The following is a 25,310-nucleotide window of genomic DNA, read 5'->3' as shown; positions in this document are numbered from 1 at the left end:
TAGGATAGTAAGTAAAGATCATGTTCCATGAAGATATTTTGTAAATTTCCTTCCGTAAATATATAAAACATTTATTTTTGTGAGTGAATGCAGCACAATCACCAACATAAATGCACAACTTTAAAGGAGATTTTCTCAATGTTTCGATTTTTTTGCACCCTCAGATTCCAGATTTTCTAATAGTTGTATATCTAATAATCAAATAATCAAATATTGTCCTATCCTAACAAACCATACATCAGTGTAAAGCTTATTTATTCAGCTTGCGAAAGCAAAAGGTGAAGCAAAAGTTGAAGGTGAAGGAGAAGGTGATGGAGAAGGTGATGGAGAAGGAGAAGGTGAAGGTGAAGGTGAAGGAGAAGGTGGAGGTGGAGGTGAAGTAGAAGCTGAAGGTGAAGGAGAAGGAGAAGGTGATGGAGAAGGTGATGGAGAAGGTGAAGGTGAAGGTGAAGGAGAAGGTGGAGGTGAAGTAGAAGCTGAAGGTGAAGGAGAAGGAGAGGGTGAAGGAAAAGGTGAAGGAGAAGGTGAAGGAGAAGGTGAAGGAGAGGGTGAAGGAGAAGGTGAAGGAGAAGGTGAAGGAGAGGGTGAAGGAGAAGGTGAAGGAGAGGGTGAAGGAGAAGGTGAAGGTGAAGGAGAAGGTGGAGGTGAAGGTGAAGGAGAAGGAGAAGGAGAAGGTGATGGAGAAGGAGAAGGAGAAGGTGATGGAGAAGGAGAAAGAGAAGGAGAAGGTGATGGAGAAGGTGGAGGTGAAGGTGAAGGTGAAGGTGAAGGTGAAGGAGAAGGTGAAGGTGAAGGAGAAGGAGAGGGTGAAGGAAAAGGTGAAGGAGAAGGTGAAGGAGAAGGTGAAGGAGAGGGTGAAGGAGAAGGTGAAGGAGAAGGTGAAGGAAAAGGTGAAGGAGAAGGTGAAGGAGAAGGTGAAGGAGAGGGTGAAGGAGAAGGTGAAGGAGAAGGTGAAGGTGAAGGAGAGGGTGAAGGAGAAGGTGAAGGAGAGGGTGAAGTAGAAGCTGAAGGTGAAGGAGAAGGAGAGGGTGAAGGTGAAGGTGAAGGAGAAGGAGAAGGTGAAGGTGAAGGTGAAGGAGAAGGAGAAGGTGATGGAGAAGTAGAAGGTGATGGAGAAGGTGAAGGAGAAGGTGAAGCAGAAGGTGAAGGAGAAGGAGAAGGTGATGGAGAAGGAGAAAGAGAAGGAGAAGGTGATGGAGAAGGAGAAGGAGAAGGTGATGGAGAAGGAGAAGGTGAAGGAGAAGGAGAAGGTGGAGGTGAATTAGAAGGTGAAGGTGAAGGAGAAGGTGAAGCAGAAAGAGAAGGAGAAGGTGAAGGAGAAGGTGATGGAGAAGGTGAAGGAGAAGGTGAAGGCGAAGCAGAAAGAGAAAGAGAAGGTGAAGGAGAAGGTGAAGGTGAAGAAGGAGGAGAAGGTGAAGGAGAAGGAGAAGGTGGAGGTGAAGTAGAAGGTGAAGGAGAAGGTGGAGGTGAAGTAGAAGGTGAAGGAGAAGGTGGAGGTGAAGTATAAAGAGAAGGAGAAGGTGGAGGTGAAGTAGAAGGAGAAGGTGAAGGAGAAAGTGAAGGTGAAGGTGAAGGTGAAGGTGAAGGAGAAGGTGAAGGAGCAGGAGGAGGAGAAGGTGAAGGTGAAGGATAAGGTGAAGGAGAAGGAGAGGGTGAAGGAGAAGGTGAAGGAGAATGTGAAGGAGAAGGTGAAGGTGAAGGAGAAGGAGAAGGTGAAGGAGAAGGTGAAGGTGAAGGAGAATGTGAAGGAGAAGGTGAAGGTGAAGGAGAAGAAGGAGAAGGTGAAGGAGAAGAAGGAGAAGGTGAAAGAGAAGGTGAAGGAGAAGGTGAAGCAGAAAGTGGAGGTGAAGTAGAAGGTGAAGGAGAAGGTGAAGGAGAAGGAGAAGGTGAAGGCGAAGGAGAATGTGAAGGAGATGGTGAAGGTGAAGGAGAAGAAGGAGAAGGAGAAGGTGAAGGAGAAGAAGGAGAAGGTGAAAGTGAAGGTGAAGCAGAAAGTGGAGGTGAAGTAGAAGGTGAAGGTGAAGGAGAAGGAGAAGGTGGAGGTGAAGTAGAAGGTGAAGGAGAAGGTGGAGGAGAAGGTGAAGGTGAAGGAAAAGGAGAAGGAGAAGGTGAAGGAGAAGGTGAAGGAGAAGGAGAAGGTGGAGGTGAAGTAGAAGGAGAAGGAGAAGGAGAAGGTGGAGGTGAAGGTGGAGGTGAAGGAGAAGGTGGAGGTGAAGGAGAAGGTGGAGGTGAAGGAGAAGGTGGAGGTGAAGTAGAAGGTGAAGGAGAAGGTGGAGGTGAAGTAGAAGAAGGTGAAGGTGAAGGAGAAGGTGAAGGAGAAGGAGAAGGTCGAGGTGAAGGAGGAGAAGGAGAAGGTGGAGGTGAAGGAGAGGGTGAAGGAGAAGGAGAAGGTGGAGCCGAAGGAGAAGGAGAAGGTGGAGGTGAAGGTGAAGGAGAAGGTGGAGGTGAAGGAGAAGGAGAAGGTGGAGGTGAAGTAGAAGGAGAAGGTGAAGGAGAAGGAGGAGGTGAAGTAGAAGGAGAAGGTGGAGGTGAAGGTGAAGGAGAAGGGGAAGGAGAAGGAGAAGGTGGAGGTGAAGTAGAAGATGAAGGTGAAGGTGGAGGTGAAGTAGAATGTGAAGGTGGAGGTGGAGGTGGAGGTGGAGGTGAAGGTGAAGGTGAAGGAGAAGGTGGAGGTGAAGAAGGTGAAGGTGGAGGTGAAGTAGAAAGTGGAGGTGAAGGAGAAGGTGAAGGAGAAGGAGAAGGTGAAGGTGGAGGTGAAGGAGAAGGTGAAGCTGAAGGTGAAGGAGAAGGTGAAGGAGAAGGTGAAGGTGAAGGAGAAGGTGAAGGTGAAGGTGAAGGTGAAGGTGAAGGAGAAGGTGAAGGAGAAGGTGAAGGTGAAGGTGAAGGTGAAGGAGAAGGTGAAGGAGAAGGAGAAGGTGATGGAGAAGGTGGAGGTGGAGGTGAAGGTGAAGGTGAAGGTGAAGGAGAAGGTGAAGGTGAAGGTGAAGAAGAAGGTGAAGGAGAAGGTGAAGGTGAAGGAGAAGGAGAAGGTGATGGAGAAGGTGGAGGTGAAGGTGAAAGAGAAGGTGAAGGTGAAGGTGAAGGAGAAGGTGAAGGTGAAGGAGAAGGAGAAGGTGAAGGTGAAGGTGATGGAGAAGGTGGAGGTGAAGGTGAAGGAGAAGGTGATGGAGAAGGAGAAGGAGAAGGTGATGGAGAAGGAGAAAGAGAAGGAGAAGGTGATGGAGAAGGTGGAGGTGAAGGTGAAGGTGAAGGAGAAGGTGAAGGTGAAGGAGAAGGAGAAGGTGAAGGAGAAGGTGAAGGTGAAGGTGAAGGAGAAGGTGAAGGTGAAGGTGAAGGAGAAGGTGAAGGAGAAGGAGAAGGTGATGGAGAAGGTGGAGGTGAAGGTGAAGGTGAAGGTGAAGGAGAAGGTGAAGGTGAAGGTGAAGAAGAAGGTGAAGGAGAAGGTGAAGGTGAAGGAGAAGGAGAAGGTGATGGAGAAGGTGGAGGTGAAGGTGAAAGAGAAGGTGAAGGTGAAGGTGAAGGTGAAGGAGAAGGTGAAGGTGAAGGAGAAGGAGAAGGTGAAGGTGATGGAGAAGGTGGAGGTGAAGGTGAAGGAGAAGGAGAAGGTGATGGAGAAGGAGAAGGAGAAGGTGATGGAGAAGGAGAAAGAGAAGGAGAAGGTGATGGAGAAGGTGGAGGTGAAGGTGAAGGCAGAGCCGGTTCTAGACATTAGGAGGCCCTAGGCAAAATTCATGTTGGAGGCCCCCCACCCCCAATAAAAAAAACACTTGAAACAAATATGATTCCTAACCTTTTTATTTATACAACATTTAATTTTAAAAGCAGTATATTTTTACTTACACAGTACATAAGTTTGGACACATTACTATTTTTAATGTTTTTGAAAGAAGTCTCTTATGCTCATCAAGCCTGGATTTATTTGATCAAAAATACAGAAAAATAATATAGTGAAATATTATTAAAATTTTAAATAATGGTTTTCTATTTTACTATACTTTATATTTCTGTGATGCAAAGCTGAATTTAGTGTCAAGTGATCATTCTGATTTATTATCAAATGTTAGAAAGGGTGCTTAATATTTATTTTATAATCTGTGATACTTTTTTTCAGGATTTTTGATTATTAAAAAGTTGTTTTAAAAAAGTCTTCACTATCATTTTTTATATATTTAACACATCCTTGCTGAATATTCCTGTTTTTTTTTCTGTATTTTTGATCAAATAAATGCAGGCTTGTAGAGCATTATAATAAACTTCTTTCAAAAAACATTAAAAATAGTAATGGGTCCAGACTTTTACCGGTAGCCTACTGTATGTACATATTAATCAAACTTTATCTAAGGTAATCTCTTTTTTGTTTAATGAAGATGTTATTGTTGTTGTTGTTATTTTGCTGTTTTATTCAATTTATTCACAGTTCCAGAATCCCACTTCAGTAAATGAGCATAAGTGCTTTTATATCGCATTGCTACTTTAAATATGCTATACACAAATCAAGTGGAAGAGAAAGACACGATCGCTACTGAGCAGAAGAAAATGTATAAACTGATATTATTGGCGTAATGTCAGGGTATAATCTAATAGCAGAATTTAGAAGATAGACCCATGAGATCCTTTATTTGAAACATTTAAAAATGTTGTAGTGTGTTGGCTTTTTAACTTAGAATACAGACGCCTTGTCTTTTAATTTTGTAGCTTTTTTACTAGTCAGCTCCCGACGCGATGTTATTCATTCATTGTACGCGCAAATTCAAAGCGTCGCGTCTGGGCACGTTAATGACGCTCGCGCTCTTTTAAACTCGTAATAAAGCGGTGAATGATTTTTACAGAAATGACGCTGATCTACAGGACAAGTTTATATTTAGAATACATTGCAATCACTCCAAAATAGATGACGACAACTCACACACCTGCATTTTGAGCTGTGCTTCTTTGTGTGCTTGCCTCGCAGCACCTGATGGATGCGTTCGTTACACATACTTTCAGAAGCCGGCACCCGCTTTGTAACGGACACATTAATTGGTTTAACTGCAGTAATGTAACAGTCTATGGTGAAGATAAACATCGTCACTATTTTTAGTTAATTAATAAATATTGAAATAAATTGTAGATAGGATATTTTTACATTATATTATTATTATTTTTTTTTGTCCCTCTGTCTGGGCCCCATCCCGCCAATCGGGCCCTAGGCACGTGCCTAGTTTGCCTTTGCGTTAATCCGGCTCTGGGTGAAGGTGAAGGTGAAGGTGAAGGTGAAGGAGAAGGTGAAGGTGAAGGAGAAGGTGGAGGTGGAGGTGAAGGTGAAGGTGAAGGTGAAGGTGACTGCATGTGTCTGGTTGTCTCCACAGGACTCCTCCATCTCAGCGTCTGCTGTTCCTCCTCGCGTCACGTCTTCAGCCGGAGAACTTCTCGCCGCCGCTAAAGTCCAGCTGCCTCTCAACATGTGAGTCCTCGTACACACACACACACACACACACACACACACACACACACACACACACACACACACACACACACACACACACTCACACCACACAGACGTCTGCTTTTACATCTGTAACAGTGTTTGCTCATCTGCAATGTCTCTAAGACTTTTATGATTTCGATTGAATGTAAAACTGACGTTTGCACACAACAGATGTTTTCCAGATTAAGTGCAGACATCTTAGAGACGTACCTGTGATATCTATGTTCTATACATTACTATTAATATTATTTTCATGTATATTTATTTTTATGTATATTCATTTTTATTTGACTGAAATACTAAATATAATTACAAATATTATGTAGATATTGTATAGGTTTTATTTTTAGATATTATTAATTATAATAATATTTACATTTTATTATGTTATATTAATTCTTTATTATTATTATTGTTATTTTGTATTTTATATATTTTTGTATTTATTTTTAAGTATATTTATTTGTATTTGACTAAGTACTGAAGGCAAAATCTATATTTGTAGAGAATATTATATGTTTTATTTTTATATAATAATAGTAACAATAATGATTTAATTTTATCATTATTGTATATTTTTATTTATTTTCACACATACACACACACACACACACACACACACACACACACACATACATCATCTGATGTGACTGATTATGTCAGGATCGTATGTTTGAAGGATTAGTGTGTGTTCGCGCCGGCGGTCTGTGTTTTTTAGCTCGTCATGTGAGAGATTCGTAAAATCGCTGTGTGTTTTAGCAGCGGACTCGATTTGATTGGGACTCATTGTAATAAATTGCTGCTGTTGTAGTTGATCAATCCTCTAAAGAGAGGCATCAATCCTGCGTCACACACACGTTGATTGAGTTTAGTGAACAGTACAAAAAAAACAACTCTGATTCTTTGGAGTCTCTGTGTTTTTGTAGCAACATATTTAGTGAAATGACACACACTTTCAGCTTTTGTTAGCCTGTCAGTGCAGCGAATCCCACATGCCCCTCATTTCTCCATCCGCTCGACTCCGTGAAGGAAAAGCAAAGTGATGATGGTGTTTTATTCTCTGCAGTCTCTCAAGTGCGATTAGAGTCGCAGCTCTACACACACACACACACACACACACACACACACAAACACACTGCAGTCTCCGCAGGGTGACAAAACAAAGTGTTTCTGATGTCTGCTTTGGAAGAGTCTTCTCGGTTGTTTTCTCTGTTATCTCTAGACGCCATGTTTACTGTTGAATTCTACAGAATAGAGTGAAATATTACTATATTTGGTCCCATTAGTTAAGTAAGGGATAATGTACATCTATCCGGTTGTTAGAATAAACCCTGACAGGGTGATCAGGACCCGACGCGAAGCGGATGTACATTATCCCGCTTATTACACGGCTACTTGCCACATCAGTAAATAATTAGACACAAAATATTAATCTGAGTTGAAATATTTTATTAGCTCTTTAAACGCAAAGCTTCGCGGAGAGAGCAGTTTCAGGCAAGATCAAACTAGACGGACATTTAAGTGATACTGTATACAGTCATAAGACTTATTACACAGCATTTCAACACATAAATAACTATGAAGATATTGATTTCTGATTAAACTGTTTTAAAATCGTACCTGTTTGTATCTTATAATCCAACAGCGTACAAAACAATAGTCACAAAATGGCCGCCGCTGCGTTTGTATGAAACAAGAGAGAGCGAGTCCACGATACTGGATGGCATAATTAAATAACTCTACACAAAATATTGATTCGACTGAGTTTTAATATTTATTAGTTCACCAATCGCAAAACTTCCACGAAGAAAAACCGTAGCGAGTGCTGACTTCAGTGACCCGGATGAGCCTGTGTTTCTGTTGTTATCTGGGAATAATATACCGGCGCGACTGACCAATCAGAATCAAGCATTCCACAGAGCCGTGTAATAAACTATGAGCGATACATTTGTGCAAACCTGGTTTAAAACTTAAAATACCCTATTTGTGAGCATAAGATAATCAGGAATATTGTTTGCTCATTATTATATATTTCTCATTTTCCGCAGCTATCTGGCCATGTACGCTTACAAACCGCAGAAGGCCGACGAGCTGGAGCTGCGTAAGAGCGAGATGTACCGCGTGACGGAGAAGTGTCAGGACGGATGGTTCAAAGGAACGTCACTACGCTCCGGAGCGTCGGGAGTTTTCCCGGGAAACTACGTCACGCCCGTCTCCAGGTGAGGGAGTCACGTTCATTACTGAAACTAATGCGTCGGCTGTATCTGCTCATCACAACCTTCTCAGCTTTTGACATTAAAAACCGCCTCTCAGTCCTGCTGTTCTTTATATACATCTGAATGTTTGAAATATTAAACATTATTGAGTAGGTTATCATATTATTTTCACATCTTATTCATATTATTATAGAGCATTTCTCTATTTTGGTTTGAGTGCATGTTAGTCAGTTTTCAACAATGAGACATAAATGGAATACGAGTTATAAACGCAGGATTATGATGAAAAATGTCAGAATTATGAGTTATAAATGCAGAATTATGAGGGAAAAGTTTGAATTATGAGTTATAAATGCAGAATTATAGGGGAAAAAGTCAGAATTTTGAGTTATAAATGCAGAATTATGAGGAAAAAAAGTCAGAATTATGAGTTAGTGAATAAATTCAGAATTCAGAGATATAAACTCAGAATTATGAGGAAAATTGTCAGAATTATGAGTTATAAACGCAGAATTATGGGAAATGGACAGAATTTCTAAATATAAACGCAGAATTCTGAGAAAAAAGTCAGAATTATAAGTTATAAATGCTTAAAAATTAAGAATTATGAGATATAACCACAGTTATGAGCGAGTTATAAACAATGAGGAAAACGTTAGAATTATGAGTTATAAATGCAAAATTATGAGGAAAAAGTCAGAATTATGAGTTATAAACGCAGAATTATGAGAAAAAAAGTCAGAATTATGGGTTATAAATGCAGAATTATGAGGAAAAGGTAAGAATTAGGAGTTTTAAATGCAGTATTATGAGAAAAAAAGTCAGAATTATGAGTTATAAACGCAGAATTATAAGAAAGTGAAAATTATGAGTTATAAATGCAGAATTATGAGGAAAAAAGTTGGAAACATGGAAACACAAGCATCCTGCTCGTTTTCATGTAACTGTTTGAATAATCAAGTCATAATTATTTGCAGATTTCTGTGTTTGAACAGAGCAGATTTCTAAAGATCTATTTTATAGAATCACAAACATTCGTTTTTACACATTACAGAATGTGCTGTTGAACAGAATTGATCCAGACCTGATTTTACAATATTTCTAGTATTATTTAATCTTTTATTGAGCCGATCTTTTATCTTTCAGCCAATCTTTGGGTTTGTTTCGACTCGCAGTAACAGTAAAATGAACGAGCAACAGAAAGAATGTTTCCCTTGAGTTTCCAGATGCTTATCTCCAGCTGAAGGCCTGGATCAGCTCTGCTCAGTGCAGGTGTGTTTTACATGCGCAGGTTTTAATGACCAGAGTTGAGAAGGTGAAATTGCTCCGCTGACACATTGATTAGGATATATAGCTGATGCATTAGAGCTGCGTTTCCACAGGAGAGAATCTGGAGAGTCTATTACTAGATCTTAGAGCTGCACGATTAATCATTAAAAGGTCCTGATCTCGATTCAAACACCCACATGATCTTATTCCTAAATGACAGCGATTCGTCTCTATTAAATCTTTGACAAATCCGATCACAGCGAACATTCAGATCTGTTTTCTGAGTCAGAGAGAGCATTTGTCATGTATAGATATGAAACAGCTTCACAAACAGTCTTTTCAAACACACTGTATCATTATTTCTGTCTTACATTCATTCAGAAGCACTGGGATAAAAGTTTATAGTTCGGATATAAACACTGATGTCTACAGTAGTGATCAAAATAGAGTAAATCACCTTTTGAAGGTAAATGATGCTTCAAATAAAGATTGTATTGATTACATCGTTACACCAGTAGGTGGCGACAAGTGACTGTTAAAAAATGTGTTTGTTATTGAATCATTCATTCAAGAAATTTGTTCAAAAACGCTGATTCATCCAGTAATGAAACACTTGTGTGAGTCATTGAATCATTCACTCAAGAGATTTGTTCAAAAACACTGATTCATCCAGTAATGAAACACTTGAAGTCTTTGCGTGAGTCATTGAATCATTCATTCAAGAGATTTGTTCAAAAACGCTGATTCATCCAATAATGTAACAAGTGAAGTCTTTGTGTGAGTCATTGAATCATTCACTCAAGAGATTTGTTCAAAAACACTGATTCATCCAGTAATGAAACACTTGAAGTCTTTGTATGAGTCATTAAATCATTAATTTAAGAGTTTCGTTCAAAATTCTGCTTCATCCAGTAATGAAAAAATCATTGAATCATTCATTCAAGAAATTCATTAAAAAATGCTGATTCATAATGAAACAAGTGAAGTTTTTGTAAGTGTGACATTGAATCATCATTCATTCAAAATGATTTCTTACTGTAGTAACTGACATATTGTCCTAACCTCATACTAAATGACATGTTATTTTGTTTAGTTGTCTATTCAGAATAGTGGGAGAATCATGATCTCTATTTTAAACAAACAAAAAATATTCTCGGTTTATCAGAATCGTGCAGCTTGAATCTGTTTGAGTCTCTGAATTTTCATCATCATCATCATCATCATCATCATCACATGTTTGCCGAGGTTACCTGTGAGCCTTTGCATCTGGTGTTTTGAAAACTCCTGAAATAAACGTGCAAATGTTTGCGTTCCCAGTGCCGTTTTAGACGTGTGAGTCTCAGCTGTAATTGGTGAAGTTGCATTTGCAGAAACTTCATGTGTGACAGGCGAACAAACACCTTTTTCATCATGCAATGAAAGCAGCGATAACGATCCTGAGACGAGGCGAATCCTCCCGAGTGTGTGTGTGTGTGTGTGTTTTCACACAGGTGGAGTCGTGTAGCGTCTGTAAACACATTAAGCCACGGCTCCGGGCTTCTGGGAATCATTTTCCCTCAGGTGGCCTCCATACGGGAGGGTCAACATAAAAACGTGATCTGTTTCACTTAGAGAGGCTGATATCTGAGGAATCCATCGCTGTAAATCCTCATCTCTCCTCTGTCTGTACAGGTTCGCTTCAGTCTGATTAATGCAGCACAAAACGCCAGAGTAAATGAAGTCATTACGCGTTAAATGTCAGCAGACACAGAAGATTTGAGTCGCTCATTCCTGCATCATGAACCATACAGAATTATAAAGAGTTTAATAGTTACTTGAGTTTATATTGCAGTTCTGTGACAGTTTATAACTACACAAAAGAGGTTTAATGGGGTTCTAGATAAAACTCTAGGGTTCTTGACTCAATTTTAAAGAACCCTTTATGCCAAAAAGTTCTATAAACGGATAAATGTCTTAAATGATTGCATAATACTTTCAGGTTTAATAGGTTATTTCATTTTTCTTCCAGTGATCTATGTATAGGATCATTCTACATATGTTCTGAAATGAGACCTTGGATATTTGAGGGATTTTTGGGGGATTTGAAAAAGTCATGGAAATTAATAAAAACTTAAAAAAGATAAGTTTTAAAAAGTTGAGAATGACTAGAAAAATCATTTAAAATTATTGGTGATAAAAAGTGTAAAGGTTGAAGAACATTCACTTAAACTGAAACTTCTTGAATTATAGAATTTAATTTGAATTAATTATAATTATTTTATGTAATAACACTTTATCATGAGGTCTCGTTTATAAACATTAGTCAATGCATTGCCGCTTTTTACAAGATGTAATATAAGTCTCAGGTGTGAGTGTAAGAAAAAACATGCTGTTTTTGTGCATGTATCTTTAAATGCAAATGAGCTAATGGTCCCCGCCCCCTTTCCAGAAGAGGGCGGAGCCTGTACAGCTTGTGCCTCGGATACTCTGCCAAAAACTAAAACATCTGTTTGGTTTTGACTATCACAGTCGGTTATGCCTGTGAACGTAAACAGCAGGGAAAGAAATTGCATGTGTATATTAGATCTGTGTATTAAAGTGAAAGCAGTGTAATATACAGAACCTAGTGCTATTTTTATGATAAATTCATAAAAACAGAAAATCACTCACTGCTCTTGACTGAATAACTTTAGTAGCTTTAATAAGAATACTTTTCTTACTTGAATGCTGCTGTTAAACGCTCTGGTGAGGAGATAAACATGCTGACTGTGTGCAGCTCACTGAGGGGAGGAGCTATGCTAATAGGGCGGGGCAGTCATGGGCGGGGCCTGTGAAATGTGATGTCACAAAAGCTAGAATCTGCTTGTTCTGAGACACTGCTTATGATTTATGGGGATTAACAAAAGGGGAGTGGGTGTATTTTTACCAGTATAGGGTGGTTATGTACACACACTGCTGACACACATTCAAACACCATGTAAAAGTGAATTTTGCATAATAGATCCCCTTTAACTAACATAAACTAACACTGAGAACTGCATGTTTTTTTTTTTTTTTTTTGCTGAAATTATGAGAATCGCTCTGATTCATTTCAGTCAATAATTGATTCCTCTGGGATCTCTGTTTATAATCCCTGTGTAATCCTCCATTAGCGTCCTCAGGCCGAGACTGACCTCAAGAAACTGTTAAACATCATCTAGACTAGCGGTCAATACACATCAGAGACTCTGACTCCTGTGTTACATTAGCGCTCATTGTGTCGGCATGTTCTGTGATTGTGTGTCCTCATGTTCTGTGATTGTGTGTCCTCATGTTCTGTGATTGTGTGTCCTCATGTTCTGTGATTGTGTGTCCTCATGTTCTGTGATTGTGTGTCCTCATGTTCTGTGATTGTGTGTCCTCATGTTCTGTGATTGTGTGTTCTCATGTTCTGTGATTGTGTGTCCTCATGTTCTGTGATTGTGTGTCCTCATGTTTTGTGATTGTGTGTCCTCATGTTTTGTGATTGTGTGTCCTCATGTTTTGTGATTGTGTGTCCTCATGTTTTGTGATTGTGTGTCCTCATGTTCTGTGATTGTGTGTCCTCATGTTTTGTGATTGTGTGTCCTCATGTTCTGTGATTGTGTGTCCTCATGTTCTGTGATTGTGTGTCCTCATGTTCTGTGATTGTGTGTCCTCATGTTTTGTGATTGTGTGTCCTCATGTTCTGTGATTGTGTGTCCTCATGTTTTGTGATTGTGTGTCCTCATGTTCTGTGATTGTGTGTCCTCATGTTTTGTGATTGTGTGTCCTCATGTTCTGTGATTGTGTGTCCTCATGTTCTGTGATTGTGTGTCCTCATGTTCTGTGATTGTGTGTCCTCATGTTTTGTGATTGTGTGTCCTCATGTTCTGTGATTGTGTGTCCTCATGTTCTGTGATTGTGTGTCCTCATGTTCTGTGATTGTGTGTCCTCATGTTCTGTGATTGTGTGTCCTCGTGTTCTGTGATTGTGTGTCCTCGTGTTCTGTGATTGTGTGTTCTCATGTTTTGTGATTGTGTGTCCTCATGTTCTGTGATTGTGTGTCCTCATGTTCTGTGATTGTGTGTCCTCATGTTCTGTGATTGTGTGTCCTCATGTTCTGTGATTGTGTGTCCTCATGTTCTGTGATTGTGTGTCCTCATGTTCTGTGATTGTGTGTCCTCATGTTTTGTGATTGTGTGTCCTCATGTTTTGTGATTGTGTGTCCTCATGTTCTGTGATTGTGTGTCCTCATGTTCTGTGATTGTGTGTCCTCATGTTCTGTGATTGTGTGTTCTCATGTTCTGTGATTGTGTGTTCTCATGTTCTGTGATTGTGTGTCCTCATGTTCTGTGATTGTGTGTCCTCATGTTCTGTGATTGTGTGTCCTCATGTTCTGTGATTGTGTGTCCTCATGTTCTGTGATTGTGTGTTCTCATGTTCTGTGATTGTGTGTCCTCATGTTCTGTGATTGTGTGTTCTCATGTTCTGTGATTGTGTGTTCTCATGTTCTGTGATTGTGTGTCCTCATGTTCTGTGATTGTGTGTCCTCATGTTCTGTGATTGTGTGTTCTCATGTTCTGTGATTGTGTGTCCTCATGTTCTGTGATTGTGTGTCCTCATGTTCTGTGATTGTGTGTCCTCATGTTCTGTGATTGTGTGTCCTCGTGTTCTGTGATTGTGTGTCCTCATGTTTTGTGATTGTGTGTCCTCGTGTTTTGTGATTGTGTGTCCTCATGTTCTGTGATTGTGTGTCCTCATGTTTTGTGATTGTGTGTCCTCATGTTCTGTGATTGTGTGTCCTCATGTTCTGTGATTGTGTGTCCTCATGTTCTGTGATTGTGTGTCCTCATGTTTTGTGATTGTGTGTCCTCATGTTCTGTGATTGTGTGTCCTCATGTTCTGTGATTGTGTGTCCTCATGTTTTGTGATTGTGTGTCCTCATGTTCTGTGATTGTGTGTCCTCATGTTCTGTGATTGTGTGTTCTCATGTTCTGTGATTGTGTGTCCTCATGTTCTGTGATTGTGTGTCCTCATGTTCTGTGATTGTGTGTCCTCATGTTCTGTGATTGTGTGTCCTCATGTTTTGTGATTGTGTGTCCTCATGTTCTGTGATTGTGTATCCTCATGTTCTGTGATTGTGTGTCCTCATGTTTTGTGATTGTGTGTCCTCATGTTCTGTGATTGTGTGTCCTCATGTTCTGTGATTGTGTGTCCTCATGTTCTGTGATTGTGTGTCTTCATGTTCTGTGATTGTGTGTCCTCATGTTCTGTGATTGTGTATCCTCATGTTCTGTGATTGTGTGTCCTCATGTTCTGTGATTGTGTGTCCTCATGTTCTGTGATTGTGTGTCCTCATGTTCTGTGATTGTGTGTCTTCATGTTCTGTGATTGTGTGTCCTCATGTTCTGTGATTGTGTGTCCTCATGTTCTGTGATTGTGTGTCCTCATGTTCTGTGATTGTGTGTCCTCATGTTTTGTGATTGTGTGTCCTCATGTTCTGTGATTGTGTGTCCTCATGTTCTGTGATTGTGTGTCCTCATGTTCTGTGATTGTGTGTCCTCAGGGCCCCGTTTGCGGTCGGTCAGACGCGGCCGTGTCTCCCAGGATCGGCTCAGGCGAAGGTGGCTCCTGGATCCCCGGGCTCCGCCGGCCCCTCGAGTCCCGTCCTGATGTCCTCGGCGTCTCGCTCCGGCTCGCCGCTCTCCAGCCCGTCGTCTCCACACATGAAGAACTGTCTGCGCTTGTCCAGTCAGCAAACTGTCAATCAAGCGCGCTCCGCCATGCAGCTCGGTGAGTCGCCAGCAGAACACTCAAAAGAGGGATTAGAGTTGTGTTCAGCTCACTCAGGGCGGGGCTATGCTAATACTACAGTGTCAGTCACCAGTCGTGGGCGGGGCTTGTGTACAACTCACTCAGGGCGGGGCTATGCTAATACTGCAGTGTCAGTCAACAGCCGTGGGCGGGGCTTGTGTACAGCTCATTCGGGGCGGGTCTATGCTAATACTGCAGTGTCAGTCAACAGTTGTGGGCGGGGCTTGTGTACAGCTCATTCGGGGCGGGTCTATGCTAATACTGCAGTGTCAGTCAACAGTCGTGGGCGGGGCTTGTGTACAGCTCATTCGGGGTGGGTCTATGCTAATACTGCAGTGTCAGTCAACAGCTGTGGGAGGGGCTTGTGTACAGCTCACTCAGGGTGGGTCTATGCTAATACACCAGTGTCAGTCAACAGTTGTGGGAGGGGCTTGTGCAAAAGTAAGTCACATTGCCCCGAATCTGAGAATGCTTGTTCTGAGACAGTGCTTATGATTCATGGGGATTAAAAAAAAACACTGGGTGGAATTTTATCATTATAGGGTGGTTGTGTACACACACTGCCAACACACATTTATGTTCAAACTTTCACCATGTAAAAGTGAATTTTGCATAATAGGTGCCCTTTAAACAAATGAAAATTAACAAATACTATGTAGACATCTTAAAAAACAAATAAAAATGACAACAAAATTTCTAACTCAAATTAAAATGACATTCAAAATATTAATATAAGCTAGTGTCTGAATATACTGTAGCAGTGCATATTGTTTGTCATTACTGAAGCTTTTTGCAGTGTTATCTGTCTTCACACACACACACACACACACACACACACACACACACACACACACACAGAGAGTTTTTCCCGCATGTCAGCTCAGTGCCAATGAAGCGTGTGAACGTGACGCGCTCTGTAATCTATTCAGGTCAGATCGGCGCTCACTGAAGACGCATTAGCTGGTAAAGGAGCTTGTTAAAGCATTTTACAGCTCAGATAAGACGTCTGTTGTAATGAATGCCTTGCACCTGCGTTGGCAGTAATTGCCGGGTTGCATTCTCGGCAGTTCTTGAACTTCGAGGAGCGAAGCTTGTGAAGCGGCGCAGAACGGCGGGACGGGACACCGTCTCACTGCGAATCAGACCTGCTGTGACATCATCTAATCACATGACGACACACTCAGGACTGGTCAAAATAGGGATTGGGGGGGGATTTTTTTGGGATTGCATCCAAATGTAATCAATTTGAAATGCCTTTTTTTACAAGCTCCAGTTTTGCTGTGCTTGTTTTATGGGCTGCACAATTCGACCAAAAAAATTTAAAATTAATAAAAAATTTTACAGTATAACAGCAACATTAATTTCTTCATTAAAGTTTCTCTTTTGACAACAGCTGGTCTGTAAGCGCTTCTCATTACAAGTTTGGGAAGATGGTTGTATGTTTTGCATTTTCAAATGCATGTTATAGTCGACCCGAACACAGAACACATTCAGAGACGAGACACTAAAAACACAGGTGGATCTCGAGCTGCTCGCATGTGAAAGAACACACTGTTGTGCTTCACTCTGAAACATGCAGCACATGTTTGTGTTGTTCTCTCATTCTCTTTCCTGTGTGATCTGCTGCCTAACCTGTCACTGTGTAATACTCTTGTTTTTGTGCTATTTTCTGTTAAAAACCAATAAACATTTTATTTTAAAAAACAGTACAGCACACACAGAGTTTGAAATTAACACCCGCCAAATGCGTGTAAAATCAACAGTGGCGTGTAACGCTGTCAAATCACGAGCCGATTTAGTGTGTTACTTATGTTTACTCACTTTGCTGGGAAGTTCGTGTAAGACAAATCTGCACAGATTTAGCGCAAATACTGAACTGAGTATTGATCTGTCCACCTAAAATACATTTGTGGTGAAAAGGACGAGGATGAAAAAGGAAGGGAGGAGATGGCTGGATGACAGGAGTTTGTAAAATGTGTAAAATTTTTATAATATATATATATATATATATATATATATATATATATATATATATATATATATATATATATATACATATATAATATATAGTATATATAATATATATATATATATATATATATATATATATATATACACATATATATATATACATATATATATACATTTTATATATATATATATATATATATATAAAATGTATATATATATGTATATATATATATATGTGTATATATAGGAGAAAAAAAGGAGAAAAAAAAAAGAATATATATATATATATATTCTTTTTTTTTTTCTCCTTTTTTTTTTTTGGCTAGTAGAAGTTCTGAATTGGCCAGTAACTCAAAACTGGCCGGTGAGTGAAAAGGTTCATTTCAAACCCTGAGCACATACATATATGTGACAAATGACTAATTGCATTTAAAATGATTGAAACAGTCCACAGTCCTCCGGCGAGCAGCAGCCCTGAGCGACCCACGGCGTCTGTGACCCCTCTGCGACCCCAGGCCAGCCCGTCCCGCCCCCCCGCTCGACCCCTGTCGATGGTGGCGACCCCTCAGGTGCACCCGCTCTCTCCTAACCCCAACTCTGCTCGACTCCTCATGAGCTCCGCCTCCTCCGCCATCACACCGCCCAACGTCAGCGCGGCTCACCTGAGCGCAGGAGACGCTTCCGCTCACGGACTCCACAAACTCCAGGACAAGAAGGTGGAGAAGGTCAGTCATGCTCATTAACATATTCATAGAAGCTCATTAGTATGTTTAAATTCATGGTAATAATAAATCAAATTTATTGTGACAAAAATTTGTTTTTTATTATGCATTTATTGTGCCTCATGATTACTAGTATATGAATATATACTAGTGCTAGTTATCATAGTATATTGATATAACTAGTACCAGTTATCATAGTATACGAGTTATCATAGTATATGAATATAACTAGTACTAGTTATCGTAGTGTACTAGTTTTCATAGTATATGGATACAACTATAATCTGAATATATACTAGTACTAGTTCTCAAAGTTGATCAAAATAACTAGAATATAAATATATACTAGTTGTTCTCAAAGTTGATCAAAATAACTAGTATATGAATATATTCTAGTACTAGTTATCATGAGGGACAATAAATACCTAAAAAGACTAAATTAATTTTTGTCATAATTAGTTTAATATTACAAGACTTTAAAGACATTAAAAATGTTTTAAAATTAAGTGAGTTTTTGTTTAAAACAAGAAAACATGTCTGCCAGTGGGATCAGAAAAATAACCTTTGTTTCCCCTTTATTTCTTAAGTTTATTTTTATGACTCCAATGGCAGATATTTGTTCTTGTTTTAAAGCCAATAATTTTATCCTTTAAAACTCATCTTTGATCACCAAAATGACATATTTAAACGTTTTTTTCCTGTGAAAATAATTTCTTCATGCCTTAAAATATCTTGAATGTAACTCGACACCCTTGCATCATCTAGTATACATGGAACTATGAATATGCAAATTAGCCCCGCCTCCACTCACTCACAGCAGCTCAGAGATCCACTGGTTCAACTTTACTGTAGTAAACGCTGCACAATGAAAAGTGGAAATACTGGTGTAATTCAGCCATAGATGTTGGAAGCAGAAACTGATTCAGAAGAAGTGGACGAGTGAATTATACAGGATCGCTCTCTACAACTGCAAACACATAATGGTAATTAACATGATTAGCCTTTGGCTTGACTACGTTAAACAGCTAATAATGTGTTGTTAGTTTCCCCGTTCGCCATCTCAGAGTCAAACAGCTGCTTCCTAACAATCAGCATCCTAAGAAATGCTTAGAAAAGCTCAGAACATCAGTGGAGAAAGGCATATAGTTCATCATAACATTGTGATATACATCATATACATAATTCACCCACTTAGGTTCAAAATTATTTGCTACGTTTACTTTAATAGTATATTTAGTACATAAATATTTAATTTAATAAATGATTTAAGCAAATCAGCAAAAAAAAAGTTTTACAGCTGAAAATAAATATTTCCTCAGTCTTTCTGTTGGTAGATGAGAGACAGACTTCACTGAGGTCATGTGATGAACATGATGATGTGTGATCACATGTTGTTTCAGCAGTCGTTCCTGCATGTTGATTATGGGCTGTTAATTAGCTCAGAGTCACACGCATGGTTAAAAATAAGACAACGAGACACACAGGTCATGCACAGGTGGGAAGGAACTGGCACGCACATGTGATCTCATGATGTCAGCACTTCAGGCTTGATGCACAGATCTCATGTTCAGACACGTGTCGGATTTTTAATGCCCCAGCAACCACCTAGCAACCACCCAGATTGCCCCAGTAACTGCCTAGCAACCACCCAGATTGCCCCAGCAACTGCCTAGCAACCACCCAGATTGCCCCAGCAACTGCCTAGCAACCACCCAGAGTCCCCCAGCAATAGCCTAGGAACCACACAGAACCCCCCAGCAACTCTCTAGCAACCATCCAGGAGGCCCCAGCAACTGCCTAGCAACCACCCAGAGTTCCCCAGCAACAGCCTAGGAACCACACAGAACCCCCCAGCAACCGCCTAGCAACCACCCAGAATGCCCCAGCAACTGCCTAGCAACCACCCAGATTGCCCCAGCAACTGCCTAGCAACCACCCAGAGTTCCCCAGCAACAGCCTAGGAACCACACAGAGTTCCCCAGCAACAGCCTAGGAACCACACAGAACCCCCCAGCAACCGCCTAGCAACCACCCAGAACACCCCAGCAACTGCCTAGCAACCATCCTGAACTCCCCAGCAACTGCCTAGCAACCACCCAGAATGCCCCAGCAACAGCCTAGGAACCACACTGAACCCCCCAGTAACCGCCTAGTAACCACCCAGAACCCCCCAGCAACCGCCTGGCAACCACCCTGAACACCCTATCAACCACCCAGACTGCCCCAGCAACCGCCTAGCAAACACCCAGAATGCCCTAGCAACCACCTAGCAAACCACCACCCAGAACCACCCTAGTAACCACACAAAACCCCCCAGCAAAGGCACCAGCAACTGCCTAGCAACCACCCAGAATGCCCCATGCAACAGCCTAGTAACCAACCAGAACCCCCCAGCAACCGCCTGGCAACCACCTAGAATGCCCTAGCAACTGTCCAGCAACCATCCAGAAGGCCCCATCAACCACCTACCCCACCCAGAATGCCCTTGCAACCACCTAGAATTCCCTAGCAACACCCTAGCAACCGTCTAGCAACCTCCCAGCAACACACAAGCAAAAATGTTAAATGAATGATTAAAATTACATTTAATATGAAATGTTTCTTTCAGTGGGTTTGTGTGAATAGTCATGTGTGATCTGTAGGTCAGTTTAATTTAGCAGTGAGTCGCTGCGGATCTTTTCTTCCATTAGAGAGAAACAGATTCTGTTCAGATTCAGGTCTGTGTGTGTCTGCTGTTGGCAGTTCATAATTCAGCTCAGCTCAGCTCAGCTCAGGTTTCGTTCTTGTCAGTCAAGTCGATAATATTACTGAACATTAAGGGTGTTTCACACTTGCTCTTTTTCAGGGGTCTGAGCGCGGGAGGTTTGCGTGATATTTGGCCCATATGTGAACACTCCAAACGATCTCAGACCCCTTTAAAGTCCCCATGAAATCAAAATTGACCCTATTTACTTTGTTAGCGCATATTACTAGTCTTGTGGTGAACAATTAATCCGTGCAAGAAAATATTTAAAAAAAAAATTTTTTACCATAGTAATCTTTAATCAAAATCTGAAAATGCCCCTCCCCTCTGCATTGGAGGACCTTCTCTGATGACGTAGGTTTGAGGAATTGGTTTGGGCAACGCTTAACCACTCCCCTCAAACCGTTAGTCTGTTATGAGCAGAGATGGAGAGGAGGAGCGCTAGAGTAAAACCCTGCCCTCTGTTCAATATTCCGTTTCACTGGGAAATACGTCATAACACTGGAGAAAAGTCGTTTGCAACTTCCGGTTCACAGGGACTTTAAAGCGAAGCGAGAGCATCTCAGGAGGTGGACTGAGTACGCTTCGACGTCATCTTATGGTACGGTTCGCTAAAAACACGCAATCTGAACACAAACCACTCTCGGCTCTCTCGAGTGTCTTAAGTGAATGTAAACATCTAAAAATGTATGTGTATCAGTATATTGGATCTGTGCATTACTGTAGTTCTTAAAGTGACAGCAACCTAATATAAGAATCTGTAGAGTATATGTTCTATTCATACAGTGAAGAACATGCAGTTTTACTTTTTCATTTCATTGTTTCCTTGAATGCTGCTTTTAGACATATCTACTTTACCTGGAAAATGTAAAGCACTTTATTTAATTTACATCTTTCTTTTATTGTATGCTGACGTTACCATTGCCTTCTGCAATTAAAACATGATTCAAGGAAAACAATTCAAAATAAATGTGTGTGTGATCTAGTGCAAGAATATGTATGTAGCCTTGCAACAAAATGTTATGTTTTTGTGTAAAAGATAAACAGAGTTAAGCTCATTTATCAGCATTTGTAGCAATGTCATTTAACTAAATAATATACAAATATCTTGTTTAGTGAGGCACATAAAATGTAAGTGAACTGAATCAAATATTGAAGGCCATGGGATCAGCCATCAAACCCTGAACTGGACTAGATCCCAAAAGCAACAGTGTGAACACAAAGGGGTCTGACACCACATTCCTACCCAGAATCTGAGAAGAAAAGATGCAGGTTGACTAGTTCTTCTTCTTTGGGCTCCAGTCAGAGTCTGGGTCTCAGGCGCCTCCTAGTGGCCTGGTTTGGATTTGCTCTGTTGGGAGTTTAGCTCGGATCAGCTCCACCAAACCCAGAATGAGTTTCTTCTCCACCCACACACAGCATGTGTCCCCGCAGAACAGCCATTACAGACACGGATTACTCGGACATCCCTCTGTTCTTACCGTTAACAGCAGATTCACAGGATCACGTGACTCCAGCAACACTTCCAGATGCTGTTTGTAACACGACCCAATGAAATCCATTGGTTTTTCCCCAAATTCCTCACATTTTTCTGGATTCTGTTTTGATAATTTAATACATTTTTCTGGATTCCGCTTGTATAATAATAATTTAATTCTTTTTTTTTTTTTTTTTTTTTTCAGAATGTGATGTCTGTTAACTTTTCTGGATTCCGTTTTATTTATGTATTCTTTTATTTATTCATCAGAATTTTTGTGTTGTCTGTTTTAAATTTCTGTATCTATGATTTTATAAAAAAAAAGTTACGGTGGTAATCAAATGAAGGCATAAAACATTCGGTTTTCATTTTCACATTTTAAAAATCAAAAGGCATGTTTTATCAATTGAATTCATAAAACTTTAATAATTTCATTTCATTTTTACAATAAGGTGGCCCTATGAAATGTTTTTTTTTCCTAGAAATTCTGTTGTCGTCTGTTTTAACTTTTCTGGATAACTGTTGTGTGTCTTGCTTCGGTCTTGGTCTAAAACTCCGGAGTGTGTGTGTGTGACAAAACATTTTTTAAACTTTTTTTTTGTCAATAATCAAAGGTAGAGTGTCGATTCAATTAAAATCCACATATCACATATTTTAAAATATTACATAATTCATTGAAGTAATACACCGACCAATCGTCATCTGGCACCATGGCACAATAAATGATATTTCGCACTAGCATTTCTACTGTAAATTCCAGTTTTATGTCCACAAGTGGTGAAAACGCCCCTATCTGTGTGTGTTTGTCCCACAGAAGGAGAAGAAGAGCAGCGGCCTCCTCAAGCTGCTGTCCGGAGCGGCCGCCAAAAAGAAGTCCCGCTCGCCCCCATCGGTCTCTCCCACACACGACCCCTCCTCTTCCTCGTCCTCCTCCTCCTCCTCCTCCTCCGTGCGGGGAGCCATGGCCCCGGAGCTGCGGGCCGGGTCCTGTCCCGTGGAGAGCGAGATGCAGGGAGCCATGGGCCTGGAGCCGCTGCACAGAAAGAGCGGCTCGCTGGATCTCAACTTCTCTGTGTCTCCGCCGACACGACAGGCCTGTTCCTCATCCTCACCGCTGGCCGTCCGGCCCGAACCCAAGCCATTGTCCCGAGAGAGGTGAGCAAGCACATGCCTTTAACATCAAGGAGGGGTGTAACGATCCCCTCATGTCACGATTCGACACATATCACGATACGATATTATTACAATACTCCAAGACATATGATAAAAGCTAAAACTGTTGATTAAAATGCTGATATTACATTGTGTGTGTAAATGAATAGTCTTGGACTCGGTGCTGAAACCCAAAGCACAGGACAATAGAGACACCAGAATAACAATATTCATGATTCTGAAGCTGTAAATACAGAATTATTTTTAGACGAATATGATTTCACTCTGACTAGATGTGTTTAAAATAATGTAGGACACTTTTTACTGGTAACATCAGACATTTGGCATTATCAGGACACACAATATTCCCCCATTGCACTATTATACATTATATTCAACATTATATACAGTAGTTTAATGTAGAACTGACACTAAAACTCTGTAAACTTGAATTTTTTTCCTCACACTGTCATTTTTATTCCGTTTTGATAATTTAATATTTTTTTCTGGATTCCGCTTGTGTAATAATTAAATTAAATTTTTTTTTTTTTTTTTTTTAGAATGTGATGTCTGTTAACTTTTCTGGATTCTGTTTTATTTATGTATTTTTATTTATTCATAAGAATTTTTGTGTTGTCTGTTTTAAATTTCTGTATCTATGATTTTATTTAAAAAAAAATAATCAAATGAAGGCATAAAACATTCGGTTTTCATTTTAAAAATCAAAAGGCATGTTTTATCAATTGAATTCATAAAACTTTAATAATTTCATTTCATTCTTACAATAAGACGGCCCTATGAAATGTTTTTCCCCAGAAATTCTGTTGTCATCTGTTTTAATTTTTCTGGATGACAGAAAAACAGATTTTTTTTAATTGCGATATATTGTGACACACCTATCTTCAAGGAAACCTTTTCAACGCACAGACGTTACTTGATAGTGGGAAAAGATTGCGGAGTGTATATTTACCTTGTTGGCAGACGATATTTACACTGACTCCGCCCACTGACGTCTGATTGGCCCAGACAAGTTGAGTTTGAATTCGCCTTTTACTGAACTCGTTCTACTCCCTTTTCCCATCACATATCAGACCGGGAAGGCATTTATTTTCAATAAAAATGAAGAAAATATTTGAAAAGTGGAATTAAAGTGTGTTTAAAGGGATACTCCACTCCACTGCTTAAGTGCCATCAAAGTGTCGCCGCACGCCATTGAGCGATTGAGTGCACGCACTGAGACGAGAGAGGTATCAACTCGTCTTAGTTAAGGGAATGACATAGTTTAATATGAAAAAAACGGTGAAGTATCCCTTTAATAATATGTGCCTCGCTCACCCCGATTATATGAACTGTGATGTTGATTAAATCAATGTTTTATGGTTTGATGTTATCAGACATTGCCCATATGGTATTAATCTGATGAGTGCAGGTCAATCTGGTTTGATACTGTGCTGTTGTTGAACACAAGAAGCGTGTGTTTGTCCTCCGTCAGGTTTCGTGTGCTGGTGCCGTATCCGCCCCAGAGCGAGGCCGAGATCGAGCTGAAGGAGGGCGACGTCGTGTTCGTGCACAAGAAACGAGAAGACGGCTGGTACAAGGGAACGCTTCAGCGCACCGGCCGAACGGGCCTGTTCCCCGGCAGCTTCGTGGAGAGTTTCTAGAGGACAAACACCAGCTGACAAGCTCTGAATCACGGGATCGTCCCGGAGAAACACACACACTCATGAAGACGAGCACAACAACACAAGAACGAGCATCTTTACTGCCATCGTCCTCATACATCTGCTAGGAAGCCCTTCCAGATGATAGATGTGGCTCTTCTGGAGGAGCGAGCGAGCGAGTGTGTGTGTGTGTGTGTGTGTGGATCACATCTCAGATCCTGCTTCATCCTCGCTTTTATTTCCTTCTTGAATCAGCAGATCTGAATGATAACGACACATGGAGGATGTAATCACCAGTGATATCCGAGATGAATGTAGTGAGTGATGAAGCTCATCAAACCTGTCATATTTCACTCCAAAATCAACATTTTATTAAAAAAAATGTTAAAAGCTAAATTTTTCAGAAAGCAATTTTTTTTTAAATAATTATTTTTGACTATTTTCCCCACTAGATTCTCATTCTTGTAATGCAAATGAATTCATGATGTATTATATAAATGGTAAATATGAATACAGCATGTTAGTATATTAGTATAGTAGTGCCTTTATGATCATTCAGAAGAAAAATAATGCATTACAGGATTGAGAATTTGAAATTAAACCAAAAAATTAAGAGTTTATGGTTTGTTTAATAGTGAAAATAATGTCACAATAATATAATTTAAATGTATATTTCAAATTTGTTTATATATATATATACACACACACACATATATATATATACACACACACTCTACTGGTCAAAAGTTTGGAATAATTACTTTTTACTATAATTATTAGCAATTTAATTATTAAATTATATCAAGTATCAGTGGTGCTCAATTATTAATAATCGTTCT

The 25,310-nt window shown here is 40.2% G+C and overlaps 1 protein-coding gene across 1 annotated transcript in view; it reads left to right on the top strand.

Annotated features, from left to right (window-relative positions):
* Positions 1 to 24,910, top strand: part of LOC308692816 (E3 ubiquitin-protein ligase SH3RF3-like) — a 135,097-nt gene extending 110,187 nt beyond the window's left edge. The window contains exons 4-9 of the mRNA XM_081369221.1: positions 5,349 to 5,443; positions 7,516 to 7,686; positions 14,498 to 14,724; positions 17,164 to 17,441; positions 22,473 to 22,813; positions 24,303 to 24,910. Of these exons, the coding sequence (XP_081225347.1) occupies positions 5,349 to 5,443; positions 7,516 to 7,686; positions 14,498 to 14,724; positions 17,164 to 17,441; positions 22,473 to 22,813; positions 24,303 to 24,471 (1,281 nt within the window). The 3' untranslated portion in view covers positions 24,472 to 24,910. The remainder of the gene's footprint in view (positions 1 to 5,348; positions 5,444 to 7,515; positions 7,687 to 14,497; positions 14,725 to 17,163; positions 17,442 to 22,472; positions 22,814 to 24,302) is intronic.
* The last annotated feature ends 400 nt before the right edge of the window (positions 24,911 to 25,310 follow it).

The sequence above is a fragment of the Scardinius erythrophthalmus genome (assembly GCF_964197995.2).
Source record: "Scardinius erythrophthalmus genome assembly, chromosome: 6".
Classification (NCBI taxonomy): Eukaryota; Metazoa; Chordata; class Actinopteri; order Cypriniformes; family Leuciscidae; genus Scardinius; species Scardinius erythrophthalmus.
The sequence above is the reverse complement of the archived record's forward strand: the minus strand, read 5'-3'. Positions and strand labels throughout refer to the sequence as shown.